Source organism: Chiloscyllium plagiosum, chromosome 1, assembly GCF_004010195.1.
Source record: "Chiloscyllium plagiosum isolate BGI_BamShark_2017 chromosome 1, ASM401019v2, whole genome shotgun sequence".
NCBI classification, from domain to species: domain Eukaryota; kingdom Metazoa; phylum Chordata; class Chondrichthyes; order Orectolobiformes; family Hemiscylliidae; genus Chiloscyllium; species Chiloscyllium plagiosum.
The window spans coordinates 70,448,763-70,464,491 of record NC_057710.1 but is presented as its reverse complement, the minus strand read 5'-3'; the positions used below and the strand labels follow the sequence as shown (position 1 = coordinate 70,464,491).

Genomic DNA, 15,729 nt, shown 5'->3' with positions numbered 1-15,729 from the left:
AAGTATATTAAAATTGCACCATATTTAGTATGAGCTCTATATACTATGTGTTGAGTGAGGTGGTTACAAATACCAATTAAATTAGTTTGCAATTACAAATAAAATCAAAATCTTGGCCAGTTCAACTGACACAATAAAACCCTGAACCAGAGTACAGTACTAACTATAGGTTATACTTGACTAAATCAAATTGTCAAATCAAATTGTGGGCAGCACGGTGGCACAGTGGTTAGCACTGCTGCCTCGCAGCGCCAGAGACCCGGGTTCAATTCCCGCCTCAGGCGACTGACTGTGTGGAGTTTGCACGTTCTCCCAGTGTCTGCGTGGGTTTCCTCCGGGAGCTCCGGTTTCCTCCCACAGTCACAAAGATGTGCAGGTTAGGTGAATTGGCCATGTTAAATTGTCCGTAATGTTAGGTAAGGGGTAAATGTAGGGTATGGGTGGTTTGCGCTTCGGCGGGTCGGTGTGGACTTGTTGGGCCGAAGGGCCTGTTTCCACACTGTAAAGTAATCTAAAAAAAAAACCCTATCTGAACATTTACTGTAGATCTAGTTGTAATACAGATAATGCCCCTGCAAACTCTGTTCCACAAATTTGAATGCTTTAAAAACCTTGCCCAAATCAATTTATTTTCTATTGTTTTTCATGGTATAATCAGCAAGGCTAGTATCTGCAACCATCCTAAATGCCTCAAGAACATGGTGGTGAGCTGCCTACTTGAACCACTGAAGCAGAGTCAGATGTACAGCATGGAAACAGACCCTTCAGTCCAACCCGTCCATACCGACCAGATATCCCAACCCAATCTAGTCCCACCTGCCAGCACCCAGCCCATATTATATATCTACAGAGCAGACAGGAAACGTTCCAGAATTTTGATCCAATGGCAGTGAAGGAACAGTGATGTGCAAGTCAGGATTATGGAGATCTTGGATAGCAACTCCTTTTTGCAGTGGTCCCATGTTAGTGTAGCCCAAGGTATTTGGGGGTGCAGGTTTGGATGATGCTATTGAGGGTACATTAAAATGAATTTCTACAATGCATTTTGTATATAATATTATATTACTGCAACTGTGCAGTGGTAGAAGTAGTATCAAACTGACATTTTTGTCCTTAAGGGTTGCTACAAGTAGCGACATCCAAGTAAAAAAAGATTACTCCATCACCCTTCTGACTTGCACGTCATGTGAATTGTTTTAGACAAGTTACTCACTTCAAAGTTTCTAGCCTCTGACCTGCTCTTGTAAACATATGGGTAATCTACTTCAGTTCTTTTGCTCAATTGTAACCCCAAAATATCAATGATAGCAGAAAATATAACTGGCAGTGGGCTGGCAAACTGCACAAATCTTCACATCTCAGTGCTGCTTTAGTTGCATATGGCCTTAACTTTGATTTCATGGTCATGAATACTCAATGTTCTGGTTTGGAGGCTAAAACATTACTTTGGGAGGGTACAGCACAGAATCCACAAGAATAAAACAGCACTTAACCAGTTGAGGACAGATTCCACTGACATGTCTTGTATACCCTTAAGTATGAACATTTTCAAAATTTTTTTTTTAAATCAACAGTGGCAGAGGATCTATCCTTTTTACCTTTTCCCTCATTGAACCATCAATTCACCTGGAACTTTTTTTTAAAAATGTTGAACCAGTGAACAGATTGTCAACTGCAGAATGGGTTCAATCTCATTAACCACCTGCTTCGGGGATTCTCAATCAGCATATAAAAACTTGTATGTCAGTCAATTTGCCTGCAGTTCCCATTAGTAGATTAACATCAGTATTTTGATCAACGGTGACGTGGAAGGTATTGGTGCCAGTTTAAGCAAGATGGTGGTGGTGTAGCTTGTGGGTTCTTTCAGCCCAGAAGCCTGGAGCTAATCTACTCACTCCGTTTTTTTTAAACCCTTTTATAACTTCCTCGGCGGAAGGAGTCTTTCCCCGGCCTGGTCCTAGCGAACTTACGGCTTCCAGTCTGGTGTGGCGGTTTAGGCCTAGCACGGCGTTCTTCTGTTGTGCTGGCCTCATCCCGCAGTGACGGTCTCAGCTGGAGGTGAGTCTACAGGTTCGGCGCTTTTATCCCGGCGTGAAAGTCTTCCAAGATTCCAGCGGCCAAACGGGATGATCTCGTCCAGTCCCAGCGTGGAGATCTTGCATTCCAGCCTGGAAGAGTAGTCTCTTGGTGTACCGACCTTGCGCCAGAGGGGCAGTCTTGGCAGCCTGCAGGTGTGAAGGTCTTTTTAGCGGCAGCTTCCAGCATTTTTGCTTTAGAAAAAAAATCGACATTCTCCGAACTGAAATTGATTTGAGGTGAACTCTTAATTTTTACTTTTTCTTATTGGCACTGTGGTAATGGCGACCTATAGAACTTTTCACTTTTTGTAAAAATGTGACAAATTGCTATTGTCAGTTCAGAGTAGACACTATTTGCCTTACAGGTCAAATACCGACTGCTGCCGTCCGATCATAACTAGGAACCATGTGCTTCAATCTGTGGCATAGCAATGTAAAAACGAAGCTTTAATATGCTGCAAGTTATGCACCGTACTAATCATTGGCGTCATTGAGGATCAAATATAATGTAAGCACCATAAATGGCAGCAACATTGTATTAAAAAAAGATGAGCAGCTCAGCAGAATTGAAATTATTTCTGACTTGTAGACAAACAGCTGACAGAACATCAATGTTTTGGGTCAGTTAATTCATCCCAAATTTGGTAGCTTAAGTACAGCTCGGTCTCAAGAGCAAAACACAAGTTAATTAAACTTTTCGACTGGAGCCTGTCATTTAATGTTCTCTGTAGGGGTTACGCGAATGTACAGTGCCCCAGTGGCTGGTAATCATGACACCAGACATTAGTCCAAAAAAAAAGTAACAAAACAAACTTATTTTCAGTGTCTAGTAATGGGAAAAAAGCTTGGAAACTCGTTTTGTAAGGGAACCACTATTCTCAGGGAAACAAAAGCAACTGAAATCAGATTAGTATTTGTTAAACATGCTATAGAACAATAGTCCCAAATTCATGGAGCCAGTGAAGGCCTCGCTATAGGGAGATGCTACAAAAGTTACTAAAATGCCATTTCCTTATATACAAGTCATCTAACAAAGAACATTGTTTTTTGAAAACAAAGTTCGTTTACATTCCTGCAAGAGCTTAAAGACTTCGAGAGATCAAATAAGGTTAATTTTTATACTCGTCACCTCAGAATCCAGTTCTCTCTCTCTCTCACCGTACAGCGAAGACAACATTGGGAGCGGAAAAAAAATCCCCAAAAAAGTAGAAAACTTTCAAAACATACTATGGAATGATAAAAGCCAATAACAAGCAAAGTTTAATGACACCAACACTGACAAAAAAAAGTCAAAGCAAATTCTATTCAAATTTACCGCTCCATGTACAGTACATGCAAGGGCCATTACGTGTTTAAATACTGTATTCTTGCATCATTAAAAGTTTTTTTTAATCTATCAAGTGACAGCGACTGCTTCACTGCTAGACGACTCAGTAAATTACTCAACTGTGGCTATTAGAAATAAAATGGCACTTCACCTCTACAAATTCACGTTAACCTCAAAAGACTAATGTTTACGTTTTCTCGCCATGAATTTTCCCGGAAACTGGCGACATTATAAAAACAATTTCGAAGTGTTGCGACTGTTAATGTAAAAAGGTAAAGTCGCCAAAGTCCCAAGGGGCAATAAGATTGTTCTCAAAGAGAGATGTCTGGTGATGGTTTAACCCGAGGGTCACTACGACTCAGGCAAAGGGGCGAGGTCGAGAAGGAAGGTACTTAATAGTAACTGAGCCTGTGCGGTTAGCGTAACTCTGCATTGCAAATGAGCCATCCAGCCAATTGAGCTAACCGATCTCAACTAATGTAGCCCACGTATAGGAACAGTTTATATTTCAATTCCCTCTACAACCTTCTCTTTAGGACCCTCCTTAAAACCACTGCTGGTAAAATATTGCATAACCCCCCCAAACCGCCCATTTTTTTTCAGGCAGTCATGCTTCACAAACAGCTAGAGCCGTTTTCTTTCCAGTTCAGACGCCACACAAAGTGAAAGTCGTTCGAATTTGCTGGTTTAAAAAGTTATAACACTGATCTAATAACACTTCAGAAAATTAATATCCCCACAAAATGCTGATTTAACATTCCCACCTTCTCAGCGTAGGTTAATTACAACATACAAACTTAATACATAAATACAACATTACTCCACTCGTACATAAAACTTTCCCCTAAAAATAAAGTATCTTATTTCAAATGCACAAGACGCTAGAGGAATCTGTCATATAATCTGCACTCCCGTGTTTGGAGCTGGCAAATTCACGCCTAGTGCGTGAAACCCGAAAATACCAGGAAAGACTAGACGCGTGTCTTCGTTCACGTGCTATGAACAGTCTATTACTTTGCTTAAATTCACAGGCGAAAAATCAAACTTGCAACCTGAATGCCAAGTGCGGACAAGTTTCGTTGAACGGGGAAAAACAACTGTTGTCCCATTATCAAAATTTACGAAACACACCATACTGCAACTTAAAATTATCCACTTGCCCCTTAAAACATTCACAATGGCGTAAAATAAAATACCATGAATATGCTACAAAATCCTAGACCACATATACCACGATAAGTCTACTTCAGGTATACCACTGTCGTCAGCTTTCAAAACAAATATTATTCAACGGGACGGACATACACGTCCAATGAAGATAAATAAGAAAGGTTGGTCCTTCCAAGACCAAACAGGATCATATGATCCTGTGCAACAACCGACAACACATTCAAAATCTGTCCAGGAAATTAGGCTTGTAGAGGAAGGCAGTCTTGTGCAGATGGATCTCCAGCAAAACACCAAAACCTTTATTGTAACGGGGAAATCACGTGCACCTACGGTTGCATGTATCTACAGGACACTGGTTATTTACACTCAGCCTCAATATCTGTCTGCCAGCAGCGGGAATAGTGGCACCAAGCCCAGCCACTAACCCCTCACTTACCTCTCCTTTCCTGCCCAGATCCCCCCCCCCCAAAACAAAACCTTCTAACACTCCTTTCCCCTTGTGTTCCTGTTCTACACATTACAGTTAAACTATTACAAACAAAGAGTAAAGTTGTCTGGCGGCGCCTTCCTTACCTGAGCGGAGGGCCTATATCCACAAGAATGGCCCCGGCCGAGCCCCCATAACCATATCCTCCTGCCCCGGCAGTTCCGCTGGATTGCGCGGGCTGCTCCGCTCCGGCCTGGGGCACACACGGCTCCGGACTCGGCTCCTTCTCCACCGAGGCGTCGAAGTCGACACTCTTGACTTTACGGAGGTGCTTCCTGTACAAGGCGAGCTGCTTCTGGGCCGAGGCGGGCTCTTCACTCGGCTCCGAGCTCTTGCTACTGCTGCTGCGGCCCCCGGTCCCGGTGTCCCCGGTGAACACCGCCCGGCTCCCGGTGCCCGCCGTCGCCATTTTGTCCTGTCTCAGTTCATGGGCCTCCCGTCCCTGTCCTTCCCTCTCTGCCCCAGGGGGAATAGGGGTGGGGGGGGAGAGAGAGATGATCGGCGGCCTCCTTTCTCCCTCCCTCCAGGAGTCACAACCGGGCGGAGCTCAAGCTCCCTCCACACCGATCACACACACACACGGAGAGTCAGTCAGGAGCCGCCCCGGGTCCGCACTCACATCCTCCTCACCACCGCCGCCGCCGTTAAAGCGGATTACAGCCAGCTCAGCTCAGCGTGGTGAATAACATCTCTCCCCGGCTGTAGGGAGGGAGGCAGTATTGCCGGCTGCCACACACTATTGACACCACACTTGGCCGTTTCTTTTTCTCACTCAAATGTGCAATAGCAGCAGCGCGAGGAGGAGCGCGCGAGCCGCTGCTCCCCGTGGGTCCGGCCCCATTCCTTATATGGACAAACTTCCCTCGCGATTGCCCCAGCTCCTCTCCTCATGCACAAGTTGGCCGGACACTGGAATCGACCGTAGAAAGTCTGCTGCAGTGTCGCTCAATCATTTCATTCATTCCTGGGGCGGGGGGAAACAACTGGTCTTACCCGCTGAGCAGAAATCTCCAACACAGAACCTATCATGTCCCAAACGCTGTCGATGACCCAGTTAATAAAGCTGTTTTCTGTGTGTAAATTTAAAATGTCATAATAATGAAATGTCATAACTTTTAATATGCAGAATGTCTTTAGGATGTGTTACACCCCAACAGAAACAATGGTGGAAGCACAATCTTTATTGACTTTTCAAAAGATTTCCGCTCTTTGTTCTTTCTTCCTCCCTTTCCCTATTTCGAACATGATTAAAACCTGGTGTATATGTAACTTTTCAGTTCCGATGAAAGTTACCAACCTGAAAAGTTAAGACCTCTCTCTGTGGACCAATATTTCCAGAATATTCTATTTACATTACAGCGTGTTGCTTGAAATATAATGCAAGTTTTCTGTTTTCCATTTATTAAATTTAAATTTAGATTGTGTGGTTATGATTTGCAGGCATCCAAGCTGAAATGCGATATGAAATAATTAAAAATAAATCATATTGTAAAACCGCCGAGATATGGAAGTAAATGGATAACTCCATATGTACTCTGTGTCTGTTTGTATAATGCTCGGTTTGTTTTGTCTTCACTCGCACGCTGTTTCCGCCTTTGCTTGCCCCAGTGGGGAAGTATCGGAAGGATTAAGAGACAACTGAACATCCTCCCATGGCGATTCTCTACAGTGTGGAAACAGGCCCTTCGGGGCCAGTAACCCATCCAGACCCATTTCCCTCTGACTAATGCAACTAGCATTATGGTGCACTATGGACAATTTAGCATGGCCAATTCACCTGGCCTGCACATCCTTGGACTGTGTGAGAGCACCTAGAGGAAACCCATGCAAAGTCCACCCAGACAGTCGCCTGAGGCTGGAATTGAACCTGGAACATTGGTGATGTGAGACAGCAGTGCTAACTACTGAGCCACATGCCACCCTAGAATGGGACAGACAGCCAGAGCTTCTCCTTTAGAAGCAGGACACTTCATCGAGCCGCCAAGGCCTCCAGGCGAATTGAAGTAAAACTCTTGAAAAGATTGGATTTAATGTTCACCTTCTGGTTGGCTAGATTACCTGCTGGTTGTGAAGGCTCATTCTATCTGACACATTGCCACACAAGCAGCGAAAGTGAAAATTCCTCTAGGATTAACTCCCCTAAGAGTAAAGGGCAGAGTCATTGGAAGTAGTTATTGGAAAAGATATTTGTGAAGTAATTTTTGTTCTGAAGTAAATGAATGAATATATACCCAGAAGGATTCATTTTAAAGTTTGTTGACAATACTAAAATAAGACCAAAAGGAGCTGTAATTGATGAGGATGGACTAGAAATGTTACAGATAGAATTTAATATCAGTTAAATGTGTGGTGATAAATTTGGCTTAAGAAACAATGGTAATTATTATCTGACAGGAATCAGGCTTGTCTGAGAGACAAGCAAAGGATTTGGGACAAAGGTACTAGACAATAAAGGCAGCACCTTGTGTTGAAAAATTTACAAAATAAGTACTTGGAATTTTAGATATTGAATCAGAAAAGATATAGAATATAAAAGCTCAAGGCAATCCTGATCTAATTTATAACATTGCAATCCCATTTAGTACATTTGGTGTACTACTAAGTTTCACAAAATAGAACTGTCAGAACCTTCAATGAAGATACAAGGCATAATACCAGATGTTACAGAGCATGAGGAAATACAAAAATAAAGGAAGACTGCATGAATTGAATAATTTTTCAATAAAATTATGCAGATTACAAAGCAATGTAATAGAAGTTTACTAAAGTATGAAATGGTTGAATAGGGTATAGGAAAGTACACTTTCCAATTGTTGAGAAGTTTAGAATGGGATAAATATAAAGGATTTAACAGAGAATAAAATAAATTTCTTTAAGTTGTATATGGGCCTGAAAGGGTTAAAATGATTAAGCGCCATTAGCACCACCCACTGTAATGATATCATGAGGCCTGGAAGAGAGTCAATAAGGAAGTTGAATGAGTCCTATCCTTTTAACATGTTAATAATAATTACATCTTGATTACTACAAGATACTCTTCTAGTTAGACCAAAAGGTGGCTATCATATCCACATTTGACCAAGCAGGCCCCTGAGAAACCTATAATTAGAAAGTATTGATAGCACATAGAACATGTTATACAGAGAGAAATCACCTACAGGGTTAGTGAGCAAGGGAGAAACAATGTCAACTTTTAAGATTATGTTGGATAGATATAGGAAAAGGAATATGGGAACAGGTATGTAAGATAGCTAGGCGCAGGTGGGAACTGCAGAGGCTGGAGATTAGAGTCAAGATTAGAGTGGTGCTGGAAAAGCACAGCGGGTCAGGCAGCATCCGAGGAGCAGAAAAATCCACGTTTCAGGCAAAAGCCCTTCAACAGAGTCATAAAGATGTACAGCATGGAAACAGACCCTTCGGTCCAACCCGTCCATGCCGACCAGATATCCCAACCCAATCTAGACCCACCTGCCAGCACCCGGCCCATATCCCTCCAAACCCTCCCTATTCATATACCCATCCAAATGCCTCTTAAATGTTGCAAATGTACCAGCCTCCACCACATCCTCTGGCAGCTCATTCCATACACCCTGTAGCTCAAATTCTCCAACCCTGGCAACATCCTTGTAAATCTTTTCTGAACCCTTTCAAGTTTCACAACATCTTTCTGATAGGAAGGAGACCAGAATTGCAAGCAATATTCCAACAGTGGCCTAACCAATGTCCTGTCCAGGTGCAACATGACCTCCCAACTCCTGTACTCAATACTCTGACCAATAAAGGAGAGCATACTAAACGCCTTCTTCACTATCTTATCTACCTGCACAAACAGGAATCTACGTTCTGGGCAAAACCCCTTCATCAGGAATCTTGATGAAGGGCTTTTGCCCAAAACGTTGACTTCCCTGCTCCTCGGATGCTGCCTGACCTGCTGTGCTTTTCCAACACCACTCTAATCTTGAAAAAATACCTTCACCCACCACATTTGCAAAATGCAATCCCTTGCTCAACTTTACTTTCCTGGTTCTTGAATGTGTTCCCACCTCCAAATCCATCCCCATCTTTGCCAAAACTCCATGTTTAAATTCCTCCAATCATGTTTTCACCTCTACCAGAATACAAAATAGTTGCAATGACTTTCTAACTATTTGTGAAATAAGATCTTTCTTGGTCTTTTCTGCAAGCTTTGACGCAAATGATCGTATTATCCTCCTCCAATGCCTCTCCACTCTGTGTGGGACTATAGTTACCTTGTTTCAGTCCTAACTATTCACTTCTCTTTCTGCCACTTTAGTATTCACCTGGGTGTCCTCCAAGGATCCACCATTGGCTACCTCTTGATTCTCAACTACATGTTGTCCCTCTGTCCCCATCTAAAGACACAGTGTTAGTTTTCACGCAAACACTAAAGACAGCCAGTTCTATTTCACACTTCCTCTTAACTCCTCCACTGTTGATAAATTATCAGATGGCTTGTCTCACATCTGGATAAGGCTATACTTCCACACGGTACTGGATAAGGAGATATTACCTCTAATTAAATAATTAAGACTGAATCTGTTATTTGCAGTCCTTGCTTCCATACAATGCTCCCTACAACAGTCTGAGATGAAAATAATCTATTCATAACCTTAGTTCATTGTTTGATCCTTAGATGAACTTCTGACCTCATATTCATGCCATCACTGGACTGCCCATTTCTACTTCAGGAACATCGCCCAACTCTGCCCCTGCTTCAGCACATCTGAATCATGTCTACATAATTTCTGGACTTGACTATTTCAGCATACTCCTAATGGCCTCCCACATTTCACCCTCCCTCAATTTGAGGCCATCCAAATCTCTGTTGCTTGTGTCTTAACTTGCAGCAAGTCTATCACTGTGCTTGGCAACATGCACTAGCTCCTGCTTAAGAAACAACAAGTTTACAGTAAAATAACACAAAGAATTGCAATTGCTATAAATCTGAAACAAACAATAAGCTGGAGAAAAGCTGGAGAAACTCAGCAGACCTGGCAGCATTTTTGAGAGAAAGCAATTACCGCTTTGAATCCAGTCTTCTTCAATTTCTAGTTCATTAAATGTTGTATAAATGAAAATCATTTTTGTTGATGTAGTAGCTAATCCAAGGAATTGTGCCTAAAGTTCCCTCCTGATGAAGGTAATTCTGATGCTTCATTATCTCACCTTCAGCACTAAGCCTACAGATCAGAAAATAATCTGAGAGTAACACCCACTGATGGATTGGAAATATTTCATGTTTTTGTTTAGGTGAGTTGAAATCTCCATTTAGTGATACTATTCAAAACATCTTGAGTATAAGGAAGACATTAAGTTGAATTTTGTGACAATCTACTTAAGGGAAACTCTTGAAAGGTACCAGCCTATTCATTGCCATATGCACCTTTCTGTCTGTATATTTCATGTTTCTTTTAAAATAGTTCAGCTATAACATTCACAATGCTGAAATGCCTGTTGTGAAAGAGCACTTATATTAGTTTCTGCTTTCGCTATCATGGAAGTGAAGCTCAATGCAACTATATCAATCTGTGTGGATCAATGCACTGAAAAGGACAGAAAATATTGTGTTGTCTGAGGCATGCATTTCTGCAACTTCCTGTTGTAGCACAAGAGCTTTCATTTGGTTCCTCACTAACTCAGCAGCTGATTTGTAATTGACTTCATCTAATTCAGCAGAGCATAGTTTATATGAGAGTACTGTGTCTCTCAAGATATGTACTTATTGAAATGTGATGGTAAATGGATAACAGTTAGCTAGTGTACAAAGTTAAAAATCACACAACACCAGGTTATAGTCCAATAGATTTACAGCAATTGGAAGCACTAGCTTTTGGAGCGCTGCTCCTTCATCAAGTGTATACCCCAGACCACCACCGGCATCTCCATATCATAGCTAACATACAGTAAGTTAGGTATGAAGAAGGCTCCTCCCTGGAACATCGATTTTCCTGCTCCTCAGATGCTGCCTGACCTGCTATGCTTTTCCAGCACCTCTCTAATCTTGTCTCAGTATTAAGTATGTTGAAAGATATGGGTTAACCTTCAATCCAGTCTAAATTATGTGAATGACTGCTGGATTGAAGGTTAACCCATATCTTTCAACATAGTCTAGGGGGTGATGGTGGTCGTGTAATGTACTGGGCTAATAACCCAGAATCATGTTATAGAGACATGAGTTTGAAGCCCACCATAGCAGATGGTGAAACTTAAATTCAATAAAATCTGGAATTCAAAGATAGTCGAATAGTGACTGTGAAAACGTTGTCAATTGTCATAACAACCCATCTGGTTCACTAATGTCCTTTAAGGAAGGAAATCTGTCACCATTGTCAGGTGACTCCACACCTACTGTCAACTGTCTTCTGAAATGGCCCAGCAAAGTCACTCAGTTGCAGAGCAATTAGGGGTGGGCAATGGGAACTAACTAACGATGCCTGCATGCCATGAATGAATTTTTTAAAAAATTGTACCAGTTACATCATATCTGTGTTACTTCTGAAACCACATTTACTTAATTGTGTTTATATATATGCTGGAGTTCCAGCCTCTTTCCTTCCAAGATTAGCACAACTTTGATTTGTGCACACACCTTAAATTCATTAGGGAGAAGCACTAAATACACCCTAGGTTGTTTCCAGATGGGAGGAGGTAATAGTTAAAGGATGAGTCACTCCAGACTGCTTTCACAAATAACATATGTATCTAACTCAAGAAGATCATTAATAAAGGCCAAAGTTTGTTTACTACCTTGTCTAACCAGTGTCATAGAGTCATGGAGATGTACAGCACGGAAACAGACCCTTCAGTTCAAATCATCCATGCGGACAAGATATCCCAACCCAAACTAGTCCCACCTGCCAGCACCCGGCCCATATCCCTCCAAACCCTTCCTATTCATATACCCATCCAGTTGCTTTTTACACATTTCAATTGTACTAGCCTCCACCATTTCCTCTGGCAGCTCATTCCATACACGCACTACCCTATGTGTGAAAAAGTTTCCCCTTAGGTCCCTTTTGTATTCTTTCCCTTCTCACCTTAAATCCATGCCCTCTAGTTCTGGACTCCCCCACTCCAGGGAAGAGACTTTGTCCATTTATCCTATCCATGCCCCTCATGATTTTATAAACCTTTATAAGGTCACCCCTCAGCCTCCGATGCTCAAGGGAAAACAGCCCCAGCCTATCCAACCTCTTTTTATAGCTCAAATCCTCCAACCCTGGCAACATCCTTGTAAATCTTTTCTGAACCCTTTCAAGTTTCACATCATCCTTCCAATAAGAAGGAGACCAGAATTACACGCAATATTCCAACAGTGGCCTAACCAACATCCTGTACAGCCGCAACATGACCGCCCAACTCCTGTACTCTGACCAATAAAGGAAAGCATACCAAATGCTTCTTCACTATCCTATCTACCTATGACTCTACTTTCAAAGAGCGATGAACCTGTACTCCAAGGTTTTTTGTTCAGCAACACTCCCTAGGACCTTACCATTAAGTGTATAAGTCCTGCTAAGATTTGCTTTCCCAAAATGCAGCACTTCACGGTTATCTAAATTAAACTCCATCTGCCTCTTCTCAGCCCATTGGCCCATTTGATCAAGATCCCATTGTAATCTGAGGTAACCATCTTCGCTGTCCACGACAATTTTGGTGTCATCTGCAAACTTACTAACTATATCTCTTATGCTCAATCCAAATCATTTATATAAATGACAAAAAGTAGAGGACCCAGCACCGATCCTTGTGGCACTCTACCAGTCACAGGCCTCCAGTCTGAAAAACAACCCTCCACTACCATCCTCTGAGCCAGTTCTGTATCCAAATGGCTTGTTCTCCCTGTATTCCATGAGATCTGACTTTGCTAACCAGTCTCCCATGAGAAACCTTTTCAAATGCCTTACTAAGTCTGTATAGATCACGTCCACTGCTCTGCCCTCATCAATCCTCTTTGTTACTTCTTCAAAAAACTCAGTCAAGTTTGTGAGACATGATTTCCCATGTACAAAGCCATGTTGACTATTCCTAATCAGTCCTTGCCTTTCCAAATACATGTACATCCTGTCCCTCTGGATTCCCTCCAACAACCTGACCACCACCGACATCAGGCTCACTGGTCTATAACTCCCTGTCTTGTCCTTACCACCTTTGTTAAATAGTGGCACCACGTTAGCCAACGTCTATCGATGATACAAATATCTCAGCAAGGGGCCCAGCAATCACTTCCCTAGCTTCCCTAGCTTGCTGCTGGGTGGCACGGTGACTCAGTGGTTAGCACTGTTGCCTCACAGCACCAGGGTCCCAGGTTAGATTTTACCTCGGGTGACTGTCTGTGTGGAGTTTGCATATTCTCCCTGTGTCTGCGTGGGGGTGCTCTGGTTTCCTCCCACAGTCCAAGGATGTGCAAGTTAGGTGAATTGGTCATGCTTAAATTGTCAATTAGGTGCATTAGTCAGAGGGTAAAGGGGTTTGGGTGGGTTACTCTTCGGAGGATCAGTCTGGACCTGTTGGGCCGAAGGGCTTGTTTCCACACTGTAGGGAATCTAATCTAATCTAGGTCCTGGGGATGTATCCACTTTTATGATGTTTCAAGACATCCAACACTTCCTCCTCTGTAATATGGTCATTTTTCAAGATGTCACCATCTAGTTCCCTGTGACAAGATGGAGAAAAAAAATGGGAAAATCAAGCTTGGATATAATTTTCTGAACAAACAAAAACAATGAAAGAATGGCTTGTATTGATCTAGAATTTTTCATGTCCTTAGGTCATCCCAAATGTTTACAGCCAATGGAGTACTGTTAAAAAGCATGGTTGCCAAGAGTAAGTACAGAAAATAATCACACATGTAACAATATGACACTTACCAGATAATCTGCTTTTCAGTCATGTTGATTAAGGAATAAATATTGGCCAAATAACTAGCTTGAATCTTCTAGGAGAAAGTGAGGACTGCAGATGCTGGAGATCAGAGCTGAAAATGTGTTGCTGGAAAAGGGCTCATGCCCGAAACTTCGATTCTCCTGCTCCTTGGATGCTGCCTGACCTGCTGCGCTTTTCCAGCAACACATTTTCAGCAAATAACTAGCTCCCCTACTCTTGTTCAAATTGTGGTATGACTTTAATCCTTTACCACCTGGAACCCTTAGTTAACATTTTGTCCACAAGACAGTACTTCAGAACATGCATCAGTACTCCATTCAATTATCATCTTAGATTTTTGACAATGTCTTTAGAGTGAATTTTGAAAATGCAAGCTTCTGATTACCTCAGGCCACTAATTCTGTAAATATTTTGTTCAAAAATGCAGATATTTGGAATGAAGGATGGATTCAAGAACTGCATTGATAATTTGCAAGTGTTACTCCACTGCAAAAAAAAACAGGAAGGAATGTGAAATCAAGAATTACAGAACTATTACATTCCAGTAACTCCTTTAAAATTCCTGTTTACCTATCACCAAAAACAGATTGACTATGTATTTGGACAAGTATCAGTTGATTAAAGGAAATAGCATGGGTTATTTTGAATCAAGTCTGGTTCATTTTGTTGATTTTTTTGAGGTATTTTAAGAAAGAACAAAGAACAATACAGCACAGGCATAGGCTCTTTGGCCCTCCAAGCTTGTGCCAACACATTTTTGTTCTTCCATACTAAAACTGTCTTCATTTACAGGAGCCGTATCCCTAGATTCCCTTCCTATTCATGTGTCTATCTAGGTGCTTCTTTAATGCTGCTATTGGGTCTGATTCCACTACCTCCTCTGGCAGTGTGTTCCAGGCACTCACCACCCTTTGTGTGAAAAACATGCCTTGCACATCTCTTTTAAACATCCCACCCCACCCCCACACCTTGAACCTGTATCCCCGAGTAATTGACCCCTCCATCCTGAGTAAAAGCCTCATACTTTCTACTTTATCCATGCCGTTGACAATCTTATAAACTTTTATCAGGTCACCCATCAATATCCTGTGTTCCAGTGAAAACAAGCCCAGTCTATCCAACCTTTTTAGATTAGATTAGATTACTTACAGTGTGGAAACAGGCCCTTCACTATGGACAATTTAGCATGGCCAATTCACCTGACCTGCACATCTTTGGACTGTGAAAGGAAACCGGAGCACCCGGAGGAAACCCACGCAGACACGGGGAGAATGTCCAAACTCCACACAGTCAGTCGCCTGAGTCGGGAATTGAACCCGGGTCTCTGGCGCTGTGAGGCAGTAGTGCTTTCTTCATAGCTTTCTTCATAGCTAAAATTCCCCATACCAGGCAACATCCTGGCAAGTCTTTTCTGCACCCTCTCCAAAGCATCCACATTGTTCTGGTAGTGTGATGACCATAACTGTACACAATATTCCAAGTGTGGCCTAACTATAAAGCTGCAGCATAACCTGCATATCCTTATACTCCATGCCTCTTCCAATGAAGGCAAGCATTCCATAGGCCTTTTTAACTATCTTATCTACCAGTGCTGCCATCTTCAGTGATCTGTGGACCTGCATCCCTCTGCGTATCAATACTTCTAAAGGTTCGGCCATTCAATGTATAATTTCCACCTACACTTGACCTTCCAGAATGCACCACCTCACATTTGTCCAGATTAAACTCCATCTATCATTTTTCTGCCCATGTCTCCAACT

The 15,729-nt window shown here is 42.2% G+C and overlaps 1 protein-coding gene and 1 long non-coding RNA gene across 3 annotated transcripts in view; one reads left to right on the top strand and one right to left on the bottom strand.

The window, feature by feature from the left end:
- map3k1 (mitogen-activated protein kinase kinase kinase 1, E3 ubiquitin protein ligase) overlaps nucleotides 1–6,127 on the bottom strand; it is a 128,735-nt gene extending 122,608 nt beyond the window's left edge. Inside the window, exon 1 of the mRNA XM_043689029.1 lies at nucleotides 5,149–6,127. Within this exon, the coding sequence (XP_043544964.1) occupies nucleotides 5,149–5,471 (323 nt within the window). The 5' untranslated portion in view covers nucleotides 5,472–6,127. The remainder of the gene's footprint in view (nucleotides 1–5,148) is intronic.
- On the top strand, nucleotides 2,065–14,600 carry LOC122549361. 2 transcript variants are annotated; one of them, XR_006311505.1, is made up of 4 exons: nucleotides 2,065–2,315; nucleotides 10,256–10,333; nucleotides 13,854–13,909; nucleotides 14,397–14,600. It is a non-coding gene; the product is annotated as an uncharacterized LOC122549361 (long non-coding RNA). The 2 variants fall into 2 exon arrangements; XR_006311507.1 differs by lacking the exon at nucleotides 10,256–10,333.
- Nucleotides 14,601–15,729: the final 1,129 nt, after the last annotated feature.